The sequence below is a fragment of the Delphinapterus leucas genome, chromosome X (assembly GCF_059928025.1).
Source record: "Delphinapterus leucas isolate spDelLeu-1000000601 "Yukka" chromosome X, BTC_Dleu_Yukka2, whole genome shotgun sequence".
Classification (NCBI taxonomy): domain Eukaryota; kingdom Metazoa; phylum Chordata; class Mammalia; order Artiodactyla; family Monodontidae; genus Delphinapterus; species Delphinapterus leucas.
The window spans coordinates 120,560,783-120,582,905 of NC_143150.1; the positions used below are offsets into that span (position 1 = coordinate 120,560,783).

Below are 22,123 nucleotides of genomic sequence, written 5' to 3' on the forward strand. Positions count from 1 at the left end.
GTAGTCCTTTTGTGTTGAGTCCTTGCTTTTTAAGTAAAGTTTCTGATATTTTAGGAGTCCAAGGAGCTTTTTTTAATCCAGGTTGCGAGGTTTCTTCCTTGTGTTCCTTCCTTCATTCCCTTGGACTGTTTGCTTACCGTCCTGTGAGCCTATTAAACCCACCTGGCCACTTTGTGACATTCCAATAAGGAGAACTGAAGAGACGGTTGTGCAGAAGCTCCTGCAAAGATGGATTTTGAAAAGTAGGGATGAAAACTATGTTGGCGTGCAGGTGACTGGCAGAGAAGCCATCTGACTGACTGCCCGCCCTCCGGCCCTGGTGTGGTAGAACGCAGTGGATGTGAGGAATGATTGTATCTTAACCCCCTTTGCTGACAGCTCCCCTGCTGGCGCTTTAATCCTCTGCGGCACGTCCAGGAGCAGTGAAGTAAAAGGCGAAGCAAAACGCCGTGAGCTCCAGAGGAAATGCGTATCTCAGGGTCTGTGCTCCCTATGATTAGGTCGAACTGTATGGAACTGCCACTTCTGACCTTCAGAAATGGCGATTTCGTCTGTTTTCACCCGGTGCACGGACGAGGCGTGGAAGCTATATGTAGACCAGACCCTACTGACGGCAGATTAGCCTGTGACATTGTCTGGTTTAACTCGACAATCTCAGTCCTTCCTATACTATAGCAGAGGGCACATTGCAGGTGATAAGGGTTTGGAAGCTGAAGCAGAACACCAGCAAGAAGTGGCGAGGGGGTCCAGAAAGAGAGAGGCAGCAGGATGGAAAAGGCTTGACTGGAACCATCAGTTCCTTGGCCCCAGGGGCATGGTTCTGTTGTGTGCCCTTCTGTAATTTTGACTGTGTATAAGTGTAGCCTGAGCCATCAAGACATTAGAAAGAGTTCTGTGAAAAAATGTATTCTGAAAAATTCACCTTTAAATGGGCACGTATCACTTACGTCCGTGAAGAGTAGAAAGTCCCCCTTAGATACAACGGGAGGAGCCTGCGACGGTGTGAACCTTGGCTTCACCACTCACTAGCCACGTGACTTTGGACACAGTTCTCAAATCCCCTGAGCTTCGTTCATTTTCTTCTTCTGCACAGTTGAAATAATGATGCTAACTGCGTGGGGCTGTCAGATCGACTGTGTGAGATTACGTAGGTCAACAGTCTAGGCCACATCTAGCACGGGGATCAGTACTTTATGCCCAACAGGCTAGATTTAAACTTTTTCTATTGAAGCCCAGCTACACCTATTCATTTCCGTTTGTCTGTGGATGCTTTCACGCCACAGTGTAGAGCTACGTGGTTGCAACAGAGACTGGATGGCCCACAAAGCCTAAAATCTTTATTCCCTGGCTCTTTACAAGGACAAGTTTACTCATCCCTGGTCTGGTACATAGTGGGTGCCCAATGATGGTAGCTGGAAAGGTCACTGATCTAAACACCTGATGTGACAGGTGGTCATGCCACGTACATGTTACCTAGTGAGGATTTATACCTTAGGCCCCAAGGTTTAGGGTACATGAGTTTCTACAAAGGTCCTAAAGGACCCTGATTCACTCGGGCTCCAGGCCAGTGGTATCTTCACTTGGAACTAGACTTACCCTGAGGATTAAAGAAGGAAGCTGTGCCTTCCCAGTTCTCCCTTACTCCCATGTGCGTGGAGTTGTGGACAGGAATGAGGAGCTGATATATAGGCCCCAGCTTCCTTCTGGCACCGCTCTCCCTGCCCTTTCTCTGCTTCTTACTCTGTGTCTTCACCATCATGCGTGTCTTCCTGGTGGCTCAGGAGCCTGGGAAGTTTCCTCTAGAATGGCCAGTCCTCCAGGCAGGCAAGGAGGGCAGGGAGGAGTTGATGTATCGATAGATCACATCTTTTCTCTCCCCAGGTTTCCCGGCTCCATTTTAGCATTTGACTCATCTTAGACCAGCACATATTAGGTTGCAGGGACCCCTACCTTTTTCACTCAGAGTGTGGATTGTCTTTTGTGACTGTATTCTGAAGTCTTCCATGGTGGGTAGCAACTGCAGGGGGCTTGGTTTATGCTAGATTGAAGAGTCCTTAAGCCAGACTCTCTGACTTCTTAGAGGAAGCCTAAACCCCAGCAGTGCCTTCAGAATGGCCTTAACTTTTTCATTGTTCTTAGAGATGGGGATCAACCCTGGGCTCCTCTGGCCATTTAAGCCTGGACTGTAATGGTCACCCTGGGACAAACTCTGTTTCAAGCGTTAAAGCTCCCTGTGCTGCTTTGGCCCACAGTTGGTACCCTGGTTGCCAAGATGGCTCCATGATCAGGAGCACATGGATTTGATATGAAGACTTGATCTCAGCTTAAAACTCATGTCTATACTAGTGTCCTATTGAGAAAGTCTTAAGCCTCGTGGATTAGCAAACTTACGTGTAGTTTGTCAAGGTAGGCAGTCAGTTCCTCAATGACTGCCATCAAAACCATCCTTGAGAATAAGGATACTCTTTAACTGGCACCATTCATGGGGAATTCATTAAACTAATACAGATTAATATTTGATTAAAATAAAGATCGAGGGCTTCCCTGGTGGCGCAGTGGTTGGGGGTCCACCTGCCGATGCAGGGGATGCGGTTCGGGCCCCGGTCCGGGAGGATCCCACGTGCCGCGGAGCGGCTGGGCCCGTGAGCCGTGGCCGCTGAGCCTGCACGTCCGGAGCCTGTGCTCCGCGACGGGAGAGGCCGCGACGGTGGGAGGCCCGCGTACCACCAAAAAAAAAAAAAAAAGATCGAAAGACAACTAAAACACCCTTTTAAAGCTAGAGACAACTTTTTGCGGATGTGCTGATTCATAATAAAATAAACCCTTAATCTTCAAAAACTGGTAACAGTTCACTGTTTTCTCTTTCAATTGGCCTAAGAAGTATAAACAGTGAAGTCTAGTAAGAACAATTACACGCAGTGAAGTCCTGTTAAAGCTCAGTTTCTTTCTGATAATGTTTTCAGGTAATATTTCACCCTAATAAATGTTCCTGATGCAAAAGCATGCCCTTAGTTTCCTTCTCGGAGTCCCACTGCCATCTCAAGCTTTGTATTTCTGATTAATCAAACAAACTCTGAGTACATACAGTGTAGAAGTTATCAACACCTTAAATAAATCCTAGCGCCTTCATCTGGGCTTCGATCATTTATTGTTGGTGTCAGTGGAACTCAAGACATGTCTTGCCAGTATTTATGGAATAACAGAGCAATTTGTAAAAGTAAATTATTATGTAAACCCAGAAGGGCCTGACTCAAAACTAGGAACTCTGAGAAGGTGTGCCAAAGTGAAAGACATGGTCTGGGCCCCAAGAGATCGTGAGTTTCAGTTGGGGCACCTGTCCATGAAGCAGTAAGTGAACTTCTGTTGCCTTTGTGTGAGGGTCTCTTCATCAGAACCGAACAGGGCACTGACTTAGATCCACACAGGGACTCATGATCTTAAACAAGTCTTTCTTTCTCTTTGCTTTGGCCTGATTTTCATCATTTGACACTGTACCCAAGGTCACCATAGAGGAGGGCTTTTCAAGATAGCAGCATTCGGGACTTGGAGCCACAAAAGCACTCCACTGAATATCCAGAAAGATGACCAGCTTTCACCAAAGAAGGCCAGTTAAGGGAGGAAGAAGGATGCACCTAAGAAAAAAGAAAAAGGCCCAAAACACCTGGCTTAGGTTAGAGGAGAAGGGGCCAGGGAGAGGTTAATTTTGTAAAAAAATCATTCAGAGAAGCTTGGACCAGGCTTCAGCTTGCTTTTTTTTTTTTTTTTAATTTTTATTGGAGTATAGTTGCTTTACAATGTTGAGTTAGTTTCAGGTGTACAGCAAAGTGAATCAGTTATACATATACTTATATCCAACTCTTTTTAAAATTCTTTTCCCATTTAGGTTACTACAGAGCACTGAGTAGAGTTCCCTGTGCTATACAGTAGGTTCTTATTTATCAGTTTTATATATAGTAGTGTATATATGTCAATCCCAATCTCCCAATTCATCCCACCCCCCTTTCCCCCTTGGCATCCATATGTTTGTTCTCTGTGTCTGTGTCTCTGTTTCTGCTTTGCAAATAAGTTCGTCTGTATCATTTTTCGAGATTCCACATGCAAGCGATATTTGTTTTTCTGTTTCTGGCTCACTTCCAACCTTCAGCTTTCTGAAACGGAAAGCCGAACTCCCAGACAACTCAGCACCCAGCAGTTGAATCATTTTTCATTTCAGACCAAATGCAAGTGTCCTTTTATCCTACGGTCTGACTTATAAATGAAAGTCATCATTTGATTTGAGTAATATCAAAAGGAGCAAAACTTGTATTTTGAACACTTTATTATTATTCCAAACTGTGTAAACTGTAGGACACGTTTGTCACTCACAAAAGACGCATCTTCTGAATTAAGAAACTTACATTCTGAGGAGTCGCACACCCATGGCACAAGGAGGTAGGCTTTTCCTTTCCCCTTCTCTCGTGACCCCCGACCCTTTCTCCTCTGCCTCCTGACCCTAGAACTCAAGTGTGTATCCCCTCCAAAACCAAACACCTCGAAACACTTTTTAGTGATGTCTTCCCTCAGATTAAATTATAAATGATGTAGCACCAGCGATCAGAACTATTTTTCTAAGATACTTTTCTTGAATATGTCATTTGATTCGCACTGAAATTCCACCCCTTCAAAGCCCTTAGGTAGAAACCGTCCCCTTTCTTGGGGACTGTTGGGCTATTGCATAGTAGTATATGCACAGTTTAACTTATTCATAACACTGGGTCATCAGCATGTATATTAATTACTGTGCTGAGCTATAAAGTGTGACGATGTTTTTAGGGCCTACTGGCTACCACAGTAAGTGGTCCTAGACTAATTTTTAAGCCTCTGTGCCTGTTTTTCATAGTTGTTTTGGTGTGTGTTTAATTTCCATAATTGATGTTAAGCTGTCCATTTCCTTGTATTGCTGTATAGTAGTGCTTTCCTGTCTTCTAGCTTTGAATCTCATGGATCTGATAACCGCAAAGCTTAATTATTAACGTTGTGTATAATGTGAGAATAAGTGGAGATTGAGTGAGGGTCTGTACTAAGGTTAAAAGACTAAACTTTAGTACATGGGGTTTATGACATCTGTTTTTAAAATTTGAATTAGCAGACGCCTTTTTAGCTTACTCTGATTTTCAGCTGAGTTCACATTGGCATATTTTGACAGCAAATTGGGTTATGGATACATAAGGTGATGTGTAAATAAATACAGGCCTGGGAATGGTTAAACAGATGTTTTTTAAACATGAAGAAATGATTAAAGCATCCACTGGGTGGATGTACTAAATGCACAGCCCTGGGACTGTAGGGAGTAAATTAAGACTTTTGCAGAAACCATTAAATTCCCTTTTAATTTTTTAAAGTTAGAGGCAGAAGGGGAAATAAATGTCGATTCTGTAAGATACAAATATTTCTAACTACATGGAAGATAAAAGACTTCGTTCTTCATATGCTTCATGTTAATTGAATCCAGTGATAAATCTTCTGGTACTAGTAACATTAGAATTATTTCTAATTAAAGAGCTTTATATGAGTAGGAGCATATAATATATTATCACATATTTATATTATCACAAGTGTGGTGGGAGGTTCTTCTGCTGGTTTCTCTGGCATTACTGGGTCAGAGGACATCAGCGATAGGAGGGCTTGAAGTCATATTGTCAAAGTGCTCTCTAGAAAGATTACAGCACCCACTTAAAATCTCCCAAATGAGGTATAGAAAAGTTTATATTTCCCTGCATCCACACTAGCACTGGATTTAATAATTAATATTTCTTTTCAGTTTCAGGGAAAAAAACCTAATCTTAATTCTAAACAAAAACTTTTAGAGACTTTAACACAATAGGACCCTTTTGGAGAGAAATTTGCCTGAGCAGGTATCTCGGGGATTTAAAAAAAAATAAATTTATTTATTTTTTTGTTCATTTTTGGCTGCATTGGGTCTTCATTGCTGTGCGCAGGGTTTCTCTAGTTGCAGCGAGCGGGGGCTACTCTTTGTTGCAGTCCGCAGGCTTCTCATTGTGGTGGCTTCTCAGAGCACGGACTCTAGGCACGCGGGCTTCAGTAGTTGTGGCACGTGGGCTCAGTAGTTGTGGCTCGGGGGCTCTAGAGCGCAGGCTCAGTAGTTGTGGTGCACGGGCTTAGTTGCTCCGCGGCATGTGGGATCTTCCCGGACCAGGGCTCGAACTCGTGTCCCCTGCATTGGCAGGCAGATTTTTAACCACTGCGCCACCACGGAAGCCTCCTGGGATGTTTTTGTAAGGTTCCATTTAGTGCAACATTTCTGGGGCATATTTTACATTAATAGTAATAAATGTCAAAAGTAATAAAATGTTACTTTTGGATTTGCATAAATAATCTTCACTTTTAAAAATTAAATTTTTAGCAGGAAATTATAAACTCTGTAATAGGCCAAGTCAATCACATAGTTTGTCATAAAGATGTTTCTAGTTAAAGAAAAACCTTAATTTAAATTCTCCTTCTTTATTAGAGAAGGTTATTATTTTGGTGTTCAGGGCATATTCTTGAGTTCTGATTGCTACCAAACGTCTTAAAGAATAAGCATTTCCATATCATGCGTTGCACAGAAAATATTTCTGGAATTTATCTTTAGAATTAGGGACATCATCCCTTTGGCCCGAATGTCAACTTCAAATCATTCCTAATCAGACATTCAAAAATAAGGCTGTTTATTGTTTGATGGTCTCTTTCTTGACTTTAGGATCCTGAGAGAAACCACTTCGTCCTGATTGCTGGGGAGCCATTAAGAGAACCAGTTGTTCAACATGGTAAGCCCCACATGATGGCGATTTCTTTGGTTGGTTTACCTTTTCTTTGAAAGTAGTGTCCATATATAGGGTCACCGGGAAGAAAGCTGGATTTTTGTCCTCTCTCCATCTACAAAGTTGAGGATTTTGTTTCATTTCTCCATTGTGAAAGGAAAATATATACATGGTTTTCGCTTCTACATTCATTCTCTTTCCTTTAAGGAAACATTTCTTGAGTATCTACCACATGTAGGATATTGGGGTTTGAACTGTGGGGAAAACAAAAATAGTGTTTTTTACATAGTGTCATAGGGAATTTCAACTTAAAAAAAGATTTTGTGGTCCACTGGGGACTTGAATATCGTTTTTATCTTTACCAAAAATAACAGTGATTTCTTTCTTTCTTTCTTTCTTTTTTTTTTTTTTTTTTGGCCGCGCTGTACTACTTGCAGGATCTTAGTTGCCAGAGATTGAACCCAGGCCCATGGCAGTGAAAGCACCGAGTCCCAACCACTGGACTGCCAGGGAATTCCCATAAATAACAGTGATTTCAGTACTGTCCTTGTAGTCTATTGTATTTTTAGTGAAAAATGGCGACCTCTTAGGAATATTTCTTTGGAAGTTTCTAAAATATTTGAGTCACTCTTAGTTTATTTTAAAAAACAAATAGAGGGACTTCCCTGGTGGTCCAGTGGTTAGGACTCGGTGCTTTCACTGTCGTGGCCCCGAGTTCAATCCCTGGTCGGGGAACTAAGATCCCGGAAGCTGCATGGCACAGCCAAAAAAAATAAAAGAAAAAAACCCGAAGATGTAAAACAGGTAAACAAAAAGGTCTTACTGTATAGCACAGCGAACTATATTCAATATTCTATAATAGGCCGTAATGGAAAAGAATATACATGGGTGTATGTGTATACATATGTATAACTGAATCACTTTGCGGTACAGCAGAAATTAACACCACATTGTAAATCAACTATATGTCAATAAAAACAAAACAAATAGAGATAACTGTACTTGGAGGCAGAAAATCCTGGAATAAGGACTCATAATAGTCACTTCAATTCTTTGTCTTGACTTTCTCAAAATACTGTTGTTTGATTGAATGAAGAACGTCTAAAAGCATCCAGAACCCAACCTATTACTTAGATAAATGCTACAAAACATAGTGTATGTCCGCTTATCTGATTATTAAATTTAACATGCATTAAAATCCCATTACACTACCTTGCCTTGCCTACAGGTATGCACAGTGATTTCGGAAAAAAAAAAAACCCTGGCTGATCATAAATTTAAAGAACACTGATTATTTTTATTTTATTTATTTATTATTTTTAATAGAACTTTATTGGAGTATAATTGCTTCACAATACCGTATTAGTTTCTGTTGCACAACAAAGCGAATCAGTCATATGCATACACATGTCCCCATATCCCCTCCCTCTTGCGTCTCCCTCCCACCCTCCCTGTCCCACCCCTCTAGGTCATCACAAAGCACTGAGCCGATCTCCCTGTGCTGTGCGGCTGCTTCCCACCAACCATTTTACATTCGGTAGTGTATATATGTTGATGCTACTCTCACTTCGCCCCAGCTTCCCCCTCCTACCTGTGTCCTCAAGTCCATTCTCTATGTCTAAATCTTTATTCCTGCCTTGCAACTAGGTTCTTCAGTACCATTTTTTTTTTAGATTCCATATGTATGTGTTAGCATACAGTATTTGTTTTTCTCTTTCTGACTTACTTCACTCTGTATGACAGACTCTAGGTCCATCCACCTCACTACAAATAACTCAATTTCATTTCTTTTCATGGCTGAGCAATATTCCATTGTATATATGTGCCACATCTTTATCCATTCCTCTGTCGATGGACATTTAGGTTGCTTCCATGTCCTGGCTATTGTAAATAGAGCTGCAGTGAACATTGTGGTGCATGTCTCTTTCTGAATTATGGTTTTCTCAGGGTATATGCCCAGTAGTGGGATTGCTGGGTCATATGGCAGTTCTATTTTTAGTTTTTTAAGGAACCTCCATACTGTTTTCCATAGTGGTTGTATCAATTTACACTCCCACCAACAGTGTAGGAGGGTTCCCTTTTCTCCACAGCCTTTCCAGCATTTATTGTTTTTCTAACTTTTTTGATAATGGCCATTCTGACCGGCATGAGGTGATACCTCATTGTAGTTTTGATTTGCATTTCTCTAATAATTAGTGGTGCTGAGCATCTTTTCATGTGCCTCTTGGCCATCTGTATGTCTTCCTTGGTGAAATGTCTATTGAGGTCTTCACCCCATTTTTTAACTGGATTGTTTGTTTTTTTGATATTGAGCTCCATGAGCTGTTTGTACATTTTGGAGATTAATTAATTTGTTTCATTTGCAAATATTTTCTCCCATTCTGAGGGTTGTCTTTTTGTCTTGTTTATGGTTCCCTTTGCTGTGCAAAAGCTTTTAAGTTTAATTAAGTCCCATTTGTTTATTTTTCTTTTTATTTCTGTTACTCCAGGAGGTGGGTCAAAAAAGCTCTTGCTATGGTTTATGTCAAAGAGTGGTTTTCCTAGGTTTTCCTCTAAAAGATTTATAGTGGTTGGTCTTATATCTAAGTCTCTAATCCATTTGGAGTTTATTTTTGTGTATGGTGTTAGGTAGTGTTCTAATTTCATTCTTTTACATGTAGCTGTCCAGTTTTCCCAGCACCACTTATTGAAAAGGCTGTCTTTTCTCCATTGTATGTTCTTGCCTCCTTTGATGTAAATTAAGTGACCGTATGTGCATGGGTTTATCTCTGGGCATTCTATCCTGTACCACTGATCTATATTTCTGTTTTTGTGCCAGTACCATACTGTCTTGATTACTGTACCTTTGTGGTATAGTTTGAAGTCGGGGAGCCTGATTCCTCCAGCTCTGTTTTTCTTTCTCAAGATTGCTTTGGCTATTCGGAGTCTTTTGTGTTTCCATACGAATTGTAAGGTTTTTTGTTCTATTTCTGTGAAGATGCCATTGGTAGTTTCATAAGTATTGCATTGAATCTGTAGATTGCTTTGGGTAGTATAGTCATTTTCACAGTATTGATTCTTCCAATCCAAGAACATGGTATATTTCTCCATCTGTTTATGTCATCTTTGATTTCTTTCATCAGTGTTTTATAGTTTTCTGAGTACAAGTCTTTTGCCTCCTTAAGCAGGTTTATTCTTAGGTATTTTATTCTTTTTGTTGCAGTGGTAAATGGGAGTGTTTCCTTAATTTCTCTTTCTGTTTCTTCACTGTTGGTGTATAGGAAGGCCAGCGATTTCTGTGCATTAATTTTGTATCCTGCAACCTTACCAAATTCACTGGTTCTAGTAGTTTTCTGGTGGCATCTTTAGGATTTTCTATGTAGAGTATCATGTCATCTGCAGACAGTGACAGTTTTACTTCTTCTTTTCCAATTTGTATTCCTTTTATTTCTTTTTCTTCTCTGATTGCTGTGGCTAGGACTTCCAAAACTATTTTGAATAATTGTGGCGAGAGTGGGCATCCTTGTCTTGTTCCTGATCCTAGTGGAAATGCTTTCAGTTTTTGACCATTGAGTATGATGCTTGCTGTGGGTTTGTCATATATGACCTTTATTATATTGAGGTAGGGTCCCTCTGTGCCCGTTTTCTGGAGAGTTTTTTTTATCATAAATGGGTGTTGAATTTTGTCACAAGCTTTTTCTGCATCTGTTGAGATGATCATATGGTTTTCTTTTATTGTTTTTTTGTGTTTTTGGTTTTTTTTGCGGTACACGGGCCTCTCACTGTTGTGGCCTCTCCCGTTGCGGAGCACAGGCTCCGGACGCGCAGGCTCAGCGGCCACGGCTCATGGGCCTAGCCGCCCCGCGGCATGTGGGATCTCCCTGGACCGAGGCACGAACCCGTGTCCCCTGCATCGGCCGGCGGACTCTCAACCACTGCGCCACCAGGGAAACCCGATCATATGGTTTTTATTCCTTAATTTGTTAATGTTTTGTATCACATTGATTGATTTGCATATATTGAATCCTTGCATCCCTGGGGTAAATCCCACTTGTTCATGGTGTGTGATCCTTTTAATGTGCTGTTGGATTCTGTTTGCTAGTGTTTTGTTCAGGATTTTTGCATCTATGTTCATCAGTGATATTGGTCTGTAATTTTCTGTTTTTGTGATATCTTTTTCTGGTTTTGGTATCAGGGTGACAGTGGCTTCATAGAATGAATTTGGGAGTATTCCTCCCTCTGCAATTTTTTTGGAAGAGTTTGAGAAGGATCGGTGTTAGCTCTTCTCTAAATGTTTGATAGAATTTGCCTGTGAAGCCATCTGGTCCTGGGCTTTTGTTTGTTGGAAGATTTTTAATTACGGTTTCAATTTCATTACTTGTGATAGGTCTGTTTATATTTTCTAATTCTTCCTGGTTCAGTCTTGGAAAATTGTACCTTTCTAAGAATTTGTCCATTTCTTCGTGTTTGTCCATTTTATTGGCATATAGTTGTAGTAGTCTCTTATATAATCCTTTGTATTTCTGCAGTGTCAGTTGTGATTTCTCCTTTTTCATTTCTAATTTTATTGATTTGTGTCCTCTTCCTTTTTTTCTTGATGAGTCTGGCTATGGGTTTATCAATCTTGTTTATCTTCTCAAAGAACCAGCTTTTAGTCTTATTGATCTTTGCTATTATTTTCTTCATTTCTATTTCATTTTTTTCTCCTCTGATCTTTATGATTTATTTCCTTCTACTGAGTTTGGGTTTTCTTTGTTCTTTTCAGTTGGACCTTTTTATTTATTTATTTATTTAACATCTTTATTGGAGTATAGTTGCTTTACAGTGGTGTGTTAGTTTCTGCTGTATAACAAAGTGAATCAGTTATACATATACATATGTTCTTCCTCTAGTTGTTTTAAGTGTAGGGTTAGGTTGTTTATTTGAGATTTTTCTTGTTTCTTGAGGTGAGATTGTATTGCTATAAACTTACCTCTTAGAACTGCTTTTGCTGTGTCCCATAGGTTATGGGTCGTACTGTTTTTGTTGTCATTTGTTTCTATGTATCTTTTAATTTCTTCTTTGATTTCTTCAGTGATCCCTTGGTTATTTAGTAGCACACTGTTTAGCCTCCATGTATTTGTGTTTTTTATAGTTTCTTTTCCTGTAGTTGATTTCCATTCTCATAGCGTTGTGGTCAGAAAACATGCTTGATACGATTTCCGTTTTCTTAAATTTTCTGAGGCTTGATTTGTGACCCAAGATGTGATCTGTCCTGGAGAATGCTCCATGTGCAATTGAGAAGAAAGTGTATTCTGCCACTTTTGGGTGGAATGTTCTGTAAATATCAATTAGATCTATCTGGTCTATAGAGCACTGATTATTTTTAAAATAGTCTTGTTTGTTTTATTAGTAGCTTAAGGGAAAAGCATTAAATTATACTCCACCTAGCCCATAGCATTTGCCTCCATTTTGCAGACTTCTGATTTCCACTCCAGAGGTTCATAGTTGTCATTTTCTTTTGGTTGAATAGCCCTGAAATAGTTTGTTCTTCTGGAAGAAGCCTGCCGACAGATTGAGTAGGGTCATCATCTTTATTAATAGCAGCTAGAGCTTAGGTGGGAAAAAGATGTGTGGGATGGAAACCTTTTCAGTTAAACAATGTCCTCTGCATCAGTGATGAAAACCAAGACTCCAACTACAATAGGCGACATTCATCCCCTGTGAATCTTCTCCCAGAGGCTTGCAACTCGGGGACACTGGGTGTGCCAGCACACACAAATTCGGATTAACCAGACAACATAGAGATGGCCCCTGAAACCTCAGCTAATGAGAGGCAAAGTGTTCTACTTGTTTGTTTTATTTATTAATTTTATTTTGCTAACTCTTTCAAACCCAGACGTTTAAGTTTTTCTTTTACCTGTGCATGTTTGAAGGCCACCGCAGCCATCTCTCGACTATTTGGGAACCAGTACTAGTTGTTGAGGAAAGCGGAATCCAGATGTTCCACTTATTTACCTAACAGATACCTCGGTAGCATTTACTGTCTACTAGGATTGGTCAGAGTGCTTTCGAAATATTAATTCATTTAAGCTTAAGAACAACCTGACAAGGTAGGTACTCTCATCCCCACTTTATGGATGAGGAAGCGGAGATGCAGAGGTTTGTTGGCCACATAGCTGGGTTCACACTCAGGCTGTCTGGTTTCTACCCACCCTGCCCTTCCGCCTCTCACTGTGCCTGGTTGCCCCTTGCTCCGCCCTGTGGCTTCTCTGCTGGGAAGTAATTGTTGGTGGTGGAGCTGGGATTTGAACCCTAGTCTCCTAAACCCTTGTCTTGTGCTCTCTCCACTATAGGAAGTTTCTACACAATGAGAGATTCATCTCACACCATTTTTATTACAGGAGAGGGAGGGAATTCAAATTAATTAGAGAAGGGATGAACAGTGTAGTTTAAAAGAGGATTTGTGGGATTATTGATAACTAGCAAATAATTTTCTTGTTCAATTAAGAAACATGCTTTCTGGGGGAAGTAATGTACAGCATGGTGATGATAGTCAATAACATTGTACTGCATATTTGAAAGTTGCTAAGAGAATAGATCTTAAAAGTTCTTATCGGGGGCTTCCCTGGTGGCGCAGTGGTTGAGAGTCCGCCTGCCGATGCAGGGGACACAGGTTCGTGCCCCGGTCCGGGAGGATCCCACGTGCCACGGAGCGGCTGGGTCCGTGAGCCGTGGCCGCTGGGCCTGCGTGTCCGGAACCTGTGCTCCGCAACGGGAGAGGCCACAGCAGTGAGAGGCCCGCGTACCACAAAAAAAAAAAAAAAAAAAAAATTCTCATAAAAAAAAAAGTTCTCATCACAAGAAAACAAATTCTATAACTGTGTATGGTGACAGATGTTAACTAGGCTTATTGTGGTGATCATTTCCCAGTATATACAAATACGGAATCATTATGTTGTACACCGGAGACTAATATAATGCTGTATGTCGGTTATACCTCAATTTCAAAAAAAAAAAAAAAATTAGTTATATATTACCCCCCCCAAAAAAAGAAGAAAAACAAAAACATATACTTTCTGGTTTCAGTTTTCTTCTTCTTGAGGATTTGAGGAGATGAGCTTCCTCCCCTTGGCTTTGGAGGGCTCACACTTCCAACGCTTCCCTTGTTTCTCAAAGTGGTCCATGGACCAGCAGCATTGGCATCACTGGAGAGATAGTTAGAAATGCAGAGCTTCAGACCCCACTCCAGACCTCTTGACTCAGAATATACATTTTAATAAGATTCCCACGTGATTTATGTGGACATTATGATTTGAGAATCACAGCAGAATACCCCAGAGAAGTGTCAAGATGGAAGCCCGGAAGTGTACTGTTTGTACAGAAAAGTAATTGAGGGAGGGGAGAGGTGCTCCGCAAGTCTCATCTATAGCAAAATTATGACGTGCAGGAAGTCGGTCCTTGGCCCAGTGCCTGCTCTCATTTTCTCTGTTCCGTCTCCCTTTCCCCTCTGCGTCCTTTAAAAAGGTGGCTTTTCCAGGATGCCCTCTTGGATTTACGATTTTTTTTTTTTGCATATGAGGGCTCTCTCATTGTTTCCTACCTAGTACAGTCCACATGTCCATCTCCAGGTGAAATTTCTCTTGTGAGCCCCAGACCCCTATTTCCAACAATGTACCGAGCACCTCTGCCAGGCAGCTATCTGATTGTCTCCGGCGCCTTCATGTCAGAATATCCAGGACTGAGTTCCTTGCTCTACCCACAGCTTCCTGTGTCTTGTGTCTCAGTTACCCTTAAACAATTCCACCATCAACTCAGCCTCCCAGGCCAGGCATCTTCTCTACCCTGATGCCAAAGTCTTCTTCTAAAAACTGCAGAGCAGATTACATTGTTCTGTCCTTAACGCTTCAGTGATTCCAGATCACCTGCAGAATTATGTCCAAACTTCTTCCCATAGATGGCGTCCAAAACCCAGAGGGCTCGGGCCCCTTGCTACATATCAGACTCCACCCTCCTCCTTTTCCGCACCCTCACGTCCTCCTGCAGGCCGGTCCCGAAAACGCCATTCCACCACGTCTGCCTGTGCAGACGTTACCTCCTTCTCCCCTTCTGTGCTGATTCTTTGCATTTTCCATACATTTATCGTTCTGTGTATCACACTGTTTTGTAATAATTTGTTTTCATATCTGTTTGTGTTATAGATTTGAGGTCCTTGAGGGGAGGGAGTCTGTCATTAATTTGGCTTTCAGCTTTATGTCTCTAGCTCCTAGCACCATGTTTGTCATTAAGTAAGCACGCAATAAATCCTGGATAGATAGGTCATTGAGTGAATGAATGAATTTACACACCTGCTACCTGTTTTCCCTTTCTCTTGCCATCCTATTCCCTGAAATCTCCCAAAAGGCGTCAGTGTCATCAAAGCATGTGATCCTGGGTCTTCCTTCTCAAGCACTAAAGTGGGTGCCGAATCTGTGCTGATACGCCAAGAGTAGTTAAGAAGTTTGCCTGTGTTATTCCAAGTTTTATGTTATATTTTAATCCGGGTCTCTCAGAGAAAGCCTCTTAGAGGAGGCACTTCGTAAAAGGTTCCTGACGGCACCTCTGAAGACTGGGGGAAGAAATATCCTGACCGAATGGACAAATCTGTCAACCGCTTTCAAGACACTGCCAATGCCACCATATAAGAGCTGGCCTCGTTTATCCAACAGGTGGATGCTCCTACCGTATGTGAAGAGAGGGAAGAGACAGACATTTTGCCTCCTGGTCGATTAGGGGAGGACTTCTTCTACACTTTTAGCAAATGCCAAGTTCAGCCCTAGGAATTAGACAAACAGTGACCATGGGTCAAATCTGTCCAGCGCATGTCTTTGTAAATGAAGTTTTTTGGAACACAGCCATCCCTAGTCACTTCTATATTGCCTGGCTGCTTTGCGCTTCAGTAGAAGAGTTGAGTAGTTGAGACAGACACCGTCTGACCCACAAAATCTAAAATATATACTGTCTGGCCCTTTACAGGAAAAGTGCACTGACCCCTAGAGAATCCAAAATGTGATGCTTTCTTGACTTGAAATTTTTATAATCTCCTTTTTATTGTCAGTGAGATGCTACTAATTGTCAAAAATGACTTAGACCCCTCATGCAAGGACACAGCCTCATATACTGTGGAGATACCAACACTGTGAAAAGATTTGCCAATTTAAAAAATCAGATCAGTTAAATTCTTGACATCAGCCAATGCTAGTGCAACTGACAACTACAATAAATCTTAAAAGTTCTCATCACAAGAAAAAAAACTTCTGTAACTATGTATAGTGACAGATGTTAACTAGACCTATTGTGACGATCATTCCCCAATATATACAAATATTGAATCATTATATTGTTTACCTGAAACTAATATAAGGTTGTAAGTCATTTATACCTCTATAAAAAATAACGATAAAAAGAACTAACAGCAGGCTTCCCTGGTGGCGCAGTGGTTGAGAATCCGCCTGCCGGTGCAGGGGACACGGATTCGTGCCCCGGTCCGGGAAGATCCCACATGCCGCGGAGCGGTTGGGCCCGTGAGCCATGGCCGCTGAGCCTGCGCGTCCGGAGCCTGTGCTCTGCAGCGGGAGAGGCCACAACAGTGAGAGGCCCGTGTACCGCAAAAAAAAAAAAAAAACAGCTACAAAAATGGTCGTAATAGAACCAAACCTAAGAATGTTTTGAATAAAGAGATTGCCATTGCTGATGGCAGCCTGCAATGGATGAGTGAGATATAATTGCATTTGTTTATCTGAAGTTTGGTCTTTATAATCATACACAATTGTAGTCAAGAAACTTGTATTACAGTCCTCGGAGATTGGACGCTGCAAAAATAACCTTCTGCTGTTCAGATATGCCTGAGTTTGTCTCAAATTAAGAACTACAGAAATGCATACCATTTTCACGGTAGAAGAAAATATTCTCGTCACCCGGAACATTCTGAATGTCTCTTTCTGCTCTAGGTCCATTTGTGATGAACACAGATGAAGAGATTTCTTAGGCCATTCTTGATTTCAGAAATGCGAAAAACGGCTTTGAAAGAGCCAAAACCTGGAAATCAAGGATTGGAAACTAGTGACAAGCGCAAGGGCAGGTCTGGCTGCCTTGTAGAATTTTGCCCTTTGTGGCATCCACCTGTTCAGTGCATCCATTTTCCAAAGCTGACTTCGCCAGTGCTTCTGAAGAATTCCACACTCAAGTGATGACATGTTTTCTATAGCAACGTCTGTGAGATATTTCCTGGCCCAAGCAAATAAACCTAATTGTTGCTTCTTTAAAAATCAGTGTTCTTCATTTCAATCTAAGTTACTTCTGTTAAAAAAATTATTTTGTCTATGTTTTCCTTTTCATGGGCATGTGGACATTTTGTCGTCTTTGTGCCTGTGTGTTTTTTAAAGCACATTTGATTACTTTCTGTGTGTCACTGATGGAGGTGCGTGAGCATCTGAGGTCTCTTTCTGAGCAACGCAGTTTCGATGCCTATGTGCTGGGGTTTCATGTTACAGGTTATCTCCGTGGGTAAAGTAACAGCAGTTCTGAGCGTTCCAGTCAGTTTTCAAAACTGCCCTGCTATTGGTAGGGACACGACAGGATTACGGCCAAGACTTCCCTGCTTTTTCTGCCAAAATGTGTGTCAGATTTAAGACAACATGCTCCTGCAAGCTTCCATGAGGGTTGTGAAAAAAGTTTGAATCCACAACTGGGTCCCAGCCTCCTGTAGCTGCAAACATTGGTGGGCAAACCACCTCCTTCTAAAACAACTCAAACCTGGGGCACAGGGGGGGAAGATTTTTTTTTTTTTAGTTTGCTGGAAATGAGATGGACTTAGAGGCTTTCTCATTTCAAGTAGAAGACATATCCACTTCCTGATTATTTTGGGAGCGCACGAACATTTAAACTTTTTTTCAGTTCTCTCCCCCCCCATAAGATTGTGCAGAAACGTACCTTGACTAATTGATTTTGATCACAACTGATTATTTGTTTTCCCCTGTGAACTCCTGGGGTTTCGAACTTTCCTTCTGGAGAATATGCCTTTTGAACCAGTTTGCTCTAGCTGCCTGAGGTCAACTGCTTGGTAATCAGTGGATATTAGAATATTCAAAATGTACAGACAGTGGGCAGTGGTGAATATTTTCATGATGTCTTCTCTGCAGTTGGTGCAGAGCTCCAGTTATGAACATGGACCAGTGAAGGTAGGTGAGCTCAATTTTTCATGTGATGCAGATTTTTAAGTTGGCTTATACAGAGGATGTTCTTTCTTTGCCGCCACTATTTTTGAGACAATATAAAAATGCATAACACTCCTCGTAGTGGGCAGGATATATTCTGTACTTGTTAATGAGTATTCTGTTTCTTAGGCTTACTAAGATTCTTGCCATGAGTTTTTGAAAACGCTGGGGGTGGGGGCTTTTGGAGTTGTAATAGGACATGAAAGTTTCCCCTCAACTGTATATGCAGATAGCACAGTGATTTTTTTTTATTTGAAACAAATTGATTTACAAGGTTGTGTTACTTTCTGCTGTACCACAGTGATTTTCTCATGAAGCATTGACTTGTTTTTACGACACAGATAACTTTGGGGGCTGTTTCTTTTCAGGTCACCTGTGAGCTAGTTTAGTTAGTTAATTTCTTCTGGGAACTGAAAACTGCCATGCTTTCTACAGATGTTTTCTATCTGGTTTTCCAAATTACCCATTGCCACCATCTAGAAAAATCTTTTCTCTGAAGTCGTTTTGGTCCTTTGCTTTTTGAAACGTGTGTAAAACTCAACCATAATCAAATCTTTGATTCTATGAGCAAGCGTCAGATAGAGCCCAATGAATTGAGAGTAATGAAAAAAGATTAACTGGGATGTTACTGTCTGAGCACTATTTCGCCCAGTTTTATTGTATTTCATAGACTGTACTATTTTTCTCAGCTTTTGATTTTGAAAATGATTCAGATATAATTGTTTTGACTGAAGTGGTGCTAAATCATTATTGATTTTGGAATTTCTGGCCGTGAGCAATCAAAGTGGACTTGAGTTTTTGTAGCTGTCATTAGGAAATGCATTTTCAACAAGGGTGATATCGCCCCCAACAGGGGAAAATTGGTCCTTGGGGGTGAAAACGTCTTACTCTTATGTATAAAGCACAGATGTACTTACACTACAGAAAGAGATACACAGTATTTCTGCGAAGGTTGAACTCTGTGTTAGGGGTAGAGAGTCACCTTGCCCAACAAGCGACACCTTTCTAACTTTCCAAATTCCAAACGGACGCGAGAGAGATCACCGTCGTTCAGCTCCACTTCTTTGCCACCAGCCTGGATGTGGGATCTCAATGCCAGATCGCAGGTAAAAGGGAATCTCATTTTGAGCCTAGGGGACAGGAGAAAAAAAAATCAGACTTGTTTGAAGTAAGTAAGGCTTTTCAGGCTGTTCAGCTGTCTTTAAGTCCACCCAACCCCTGGCTCAATTAAATCTTTCCGATGCGAAGGAAAGACGTGCGTACAGTTAAACAGAAGTTCGGGCGTAGATACGAGTGGGTGGTGAGGGCTAAGGAGGTATATCATATTGGTTATTATACATTTCCTTTTCCCCCGTAACTTTCTCTTAAGAGAAAAATCCAAGAAGATATGTGTTTCTTAATGTTAATGTTCTTCTTGTTTAAATCAAAATTGAGTATGAAAGCATATTCAAGATGGTAATGGTTTGGACACTGGGATATGAATGTATTTTGTGCATTTTGAGATAAAAATGTTTCATTTATTGTAAGACGTGTCCAGGGTCCTCCTTGGTGGTCGGTCCGTGAGCGTGTTCTTCTCTCCACCCTCCCCTCTTCTAACCACCTCTTTTCCCAAAAGGATGGCAATGATGCCAATTCTATCGCGAGGTTGCCCTTCCCCCACAGTGGTCACTTTCTAGCCTTGAACATCCTCCTATTTTTTCAGCTTAGACTAGCAGTGCCTCTAGTACAGTTACACAAGTCTGTGAACATTTTTTTTTCTGCAGTAACCATGCAAAAGGCTACCAATACCCTGCAGAATTGCTCTCAAAGCCATTTGAGTGTAAGGCATCCTGATTTCATTAGTCTTGCTAGCTGTACTTAGGACAGCTGTTTGGGGTCAGTAGTGCATGGAATTTGTGAACTGAGATGAATCTGTTGGAAAATCTCAACTCAAATCTACTGTGCGTACTGTTTAGCTGCTAAGTTTTTCAATCATCTAAGCAGAACGTGTTTTCTTCTAGAAATAAGATTAACCCAGTGCCTCTTTCTGGCTCACTAGTATAATCAGATTAACCACCTAGATATGGCATTTATTTCTGTGTCTGTTTTCTCCAGCTTTTATATATGTTGGTGTAATCATATACAGTTGCACAGAGCGTGCACTGCACAACTCTAGGATGCTCCATCCACATAGTCTCACGTCTGTATGTGACAGCCCTGAGTACAATAGTGTAGACATTCTGGGCGTTTGATAAATAAATACCTGCAACCTCACTGTCCTGTCATTCACATCGACCTTCTGACCAGCACTGTTTCTGGTGTATTTGATAAGCATTGTTTGTCACCAGGAACCTTGGCACCCCCTTAAGTCACTAGGGGAAGCCATTGCCATAAATCTCTTCAAAGTCACTGATGCAGACATACCAGGAGAGTGACGAAGGATTAATTCCGGGTCCTGGTAGGCTTGCCCCACTCTTCTCTGACGGAATTTGTCTCCTTCTTCCCCACATGACCTTTCAGCCCCCTCTTTCATCACTTCAGTGGTGGAAGACTGTTGCTGAGTGGTGGAGTTGTTCAAACTCGGCCTGAGACTGGAATAAATCCAAGATCCACAGGAATGTGGGACACCTCTAAGTACCGTGTGAAGCCACATGGCTCACGAGACTTCATAATCTTTGTGTCACTTGCCTTCTCCTGAAATTGTCTCTAAAGGGAATTGAATAACAAGGACTAAGATGCACCTTCCATATTTAATTCCAGGAAGCGGACCCGCCCCCACTGCTCTCCCTACGGTCGTGCACAGGGAAGTCCATTGACTTCGTTGCTAGTCAGATGGCCCAACGAGCTCGTGCCCACTTTCGTATCAGGCACCATCCTTGGCACAAAATACATTTGAAATGTTTTCCATTAATTTCTTCTTCATTTATGACCTTATAGGTAAATGCGTTGCATTACATGCTTCTGTACACAGATCTTTTCTATCCTTAACTGGTGGTTGAAGCTTTTATATCACTTTAGCCTATTATTGCTATTCAGGATACAGTAGGACCCTCTGTATCTTATAGCTTGAATATACTACTTCCTTGTATGACTTATTTTTTAATTTACAACCCCTGATTTGGGGAATTCCCTGGAAGTCCAGTGGTTAGGACTCCACGCTCTCACTGCCCAAGGCCCAGGTTCACTCCCTGGTCAGGGAACTAGGATCCCACAGGCTGCGTGGTGTGGCCAAAAAAAACAACCACCTGATTTGGACTTGGCGGATTAGCCTTTAGACCCCTAAAAGCTCTAGAAAAAAGATCACATTAAAGCTGTATGTTGAGCGAGTTTCGTTAAGGAACTGCTCTTCGGACAGTCTTATAAAGATAATTTATGGAATGAAAATGCAGTATTTGGACACACGAATGCTTCCATGTAGGATGTAACGTAGGACGATCTGGAACTCCCAGGCACCTTTATCATTACCACAGTGGCCTAGAGGTAGTAGAGGAAGAGGGACACAAGTGACAGTAAATTGTTTCTGAGCACCTTTCTAAGCTCAGCTCTTTCCCACCACTTGAGATTAACAGAGAGAGGGTGGGAAACTATCCACAATTGGGAAAGTGATTGAGATGAGGTGAGATGAGACATTTCTTTTTTTTTTTTTAACTTTGTATTTTATATTGGAGAATAGGTGATTAACAATGTTGTGTTAGTTTCAGGTGTACAGCAAAGTGATTCAGTAATACATATCCATATATCTATTCTTTTTCAGATTCTTTTCCCATTTAGGTCATTACATAATATTGAATAGAGTTCCCTGTGCTATACAGTAGGTCCTTGTTGGTTATCTATTTTAAATATAGCAGTGTGTACATGTCAATCCCAATCTCCCTATTTCTTCTTAGGTTGCTTTTATGGTGGGAAGTCCCCTTTTTAAAAATTTATATAAATTTATTTATTTAATTAATTTATTTTTGGCTGTGTTGGGTCTTCGTTGCTGTGCGTGGGCTTTCTCTGGTTGCGGCGAGCGGGGGCTACTTTTCACTGCGGTGCGGTGGCTTCTCTTGTTGTGGAGCGCAGGCTGTAGGCGTGCAAGCTTCAGTAGTTGTGGCTCGTGGGCTCTAGAGCGCAGGCTCAGTAGTTGTGGTG

General features: G+C 41.4%; 2 protein-coding genes across 2 annotated transcripts in view; both read left to right on the forward strand.

Annotated features, from left to right (window-relative positions):
- The window catches only part of PIR (pirin), a 100,672-nt gene extending 83,812 nt beyond the window's left edge, over positions 1-16,860 (forward strand). The window contains 2 exon segments of the mRNA XM_089904764.1: positions 6,740-6,806; positions 16,748-16,860. Coding sequence (XP_089760890.1) covers positions 6,740-6,806; positions 16,748-16,860 — 180 coding nt within the window.
- Positions 16,861-17,820: 960 nt separating this feature from the next.
- Positions 17,821-22,123, forward strand: part of VEGFD (vascular endothelial growth factor D) — a 36,600-nt gene continuing 32,297 nt past the window's right edge. The window contains exon 1 of the mRNA XM_022562719.2: positions 17,821-17,977. Within this exon, the coding sequence (XP_022418427.1) occupies positions 17,888-17,977 (90 nt within the window). The 5' untranslated portion in view covers positions 17,821-17,887. The remainder of the gene's footprint in view (positions 17,978-22,123) is intronic.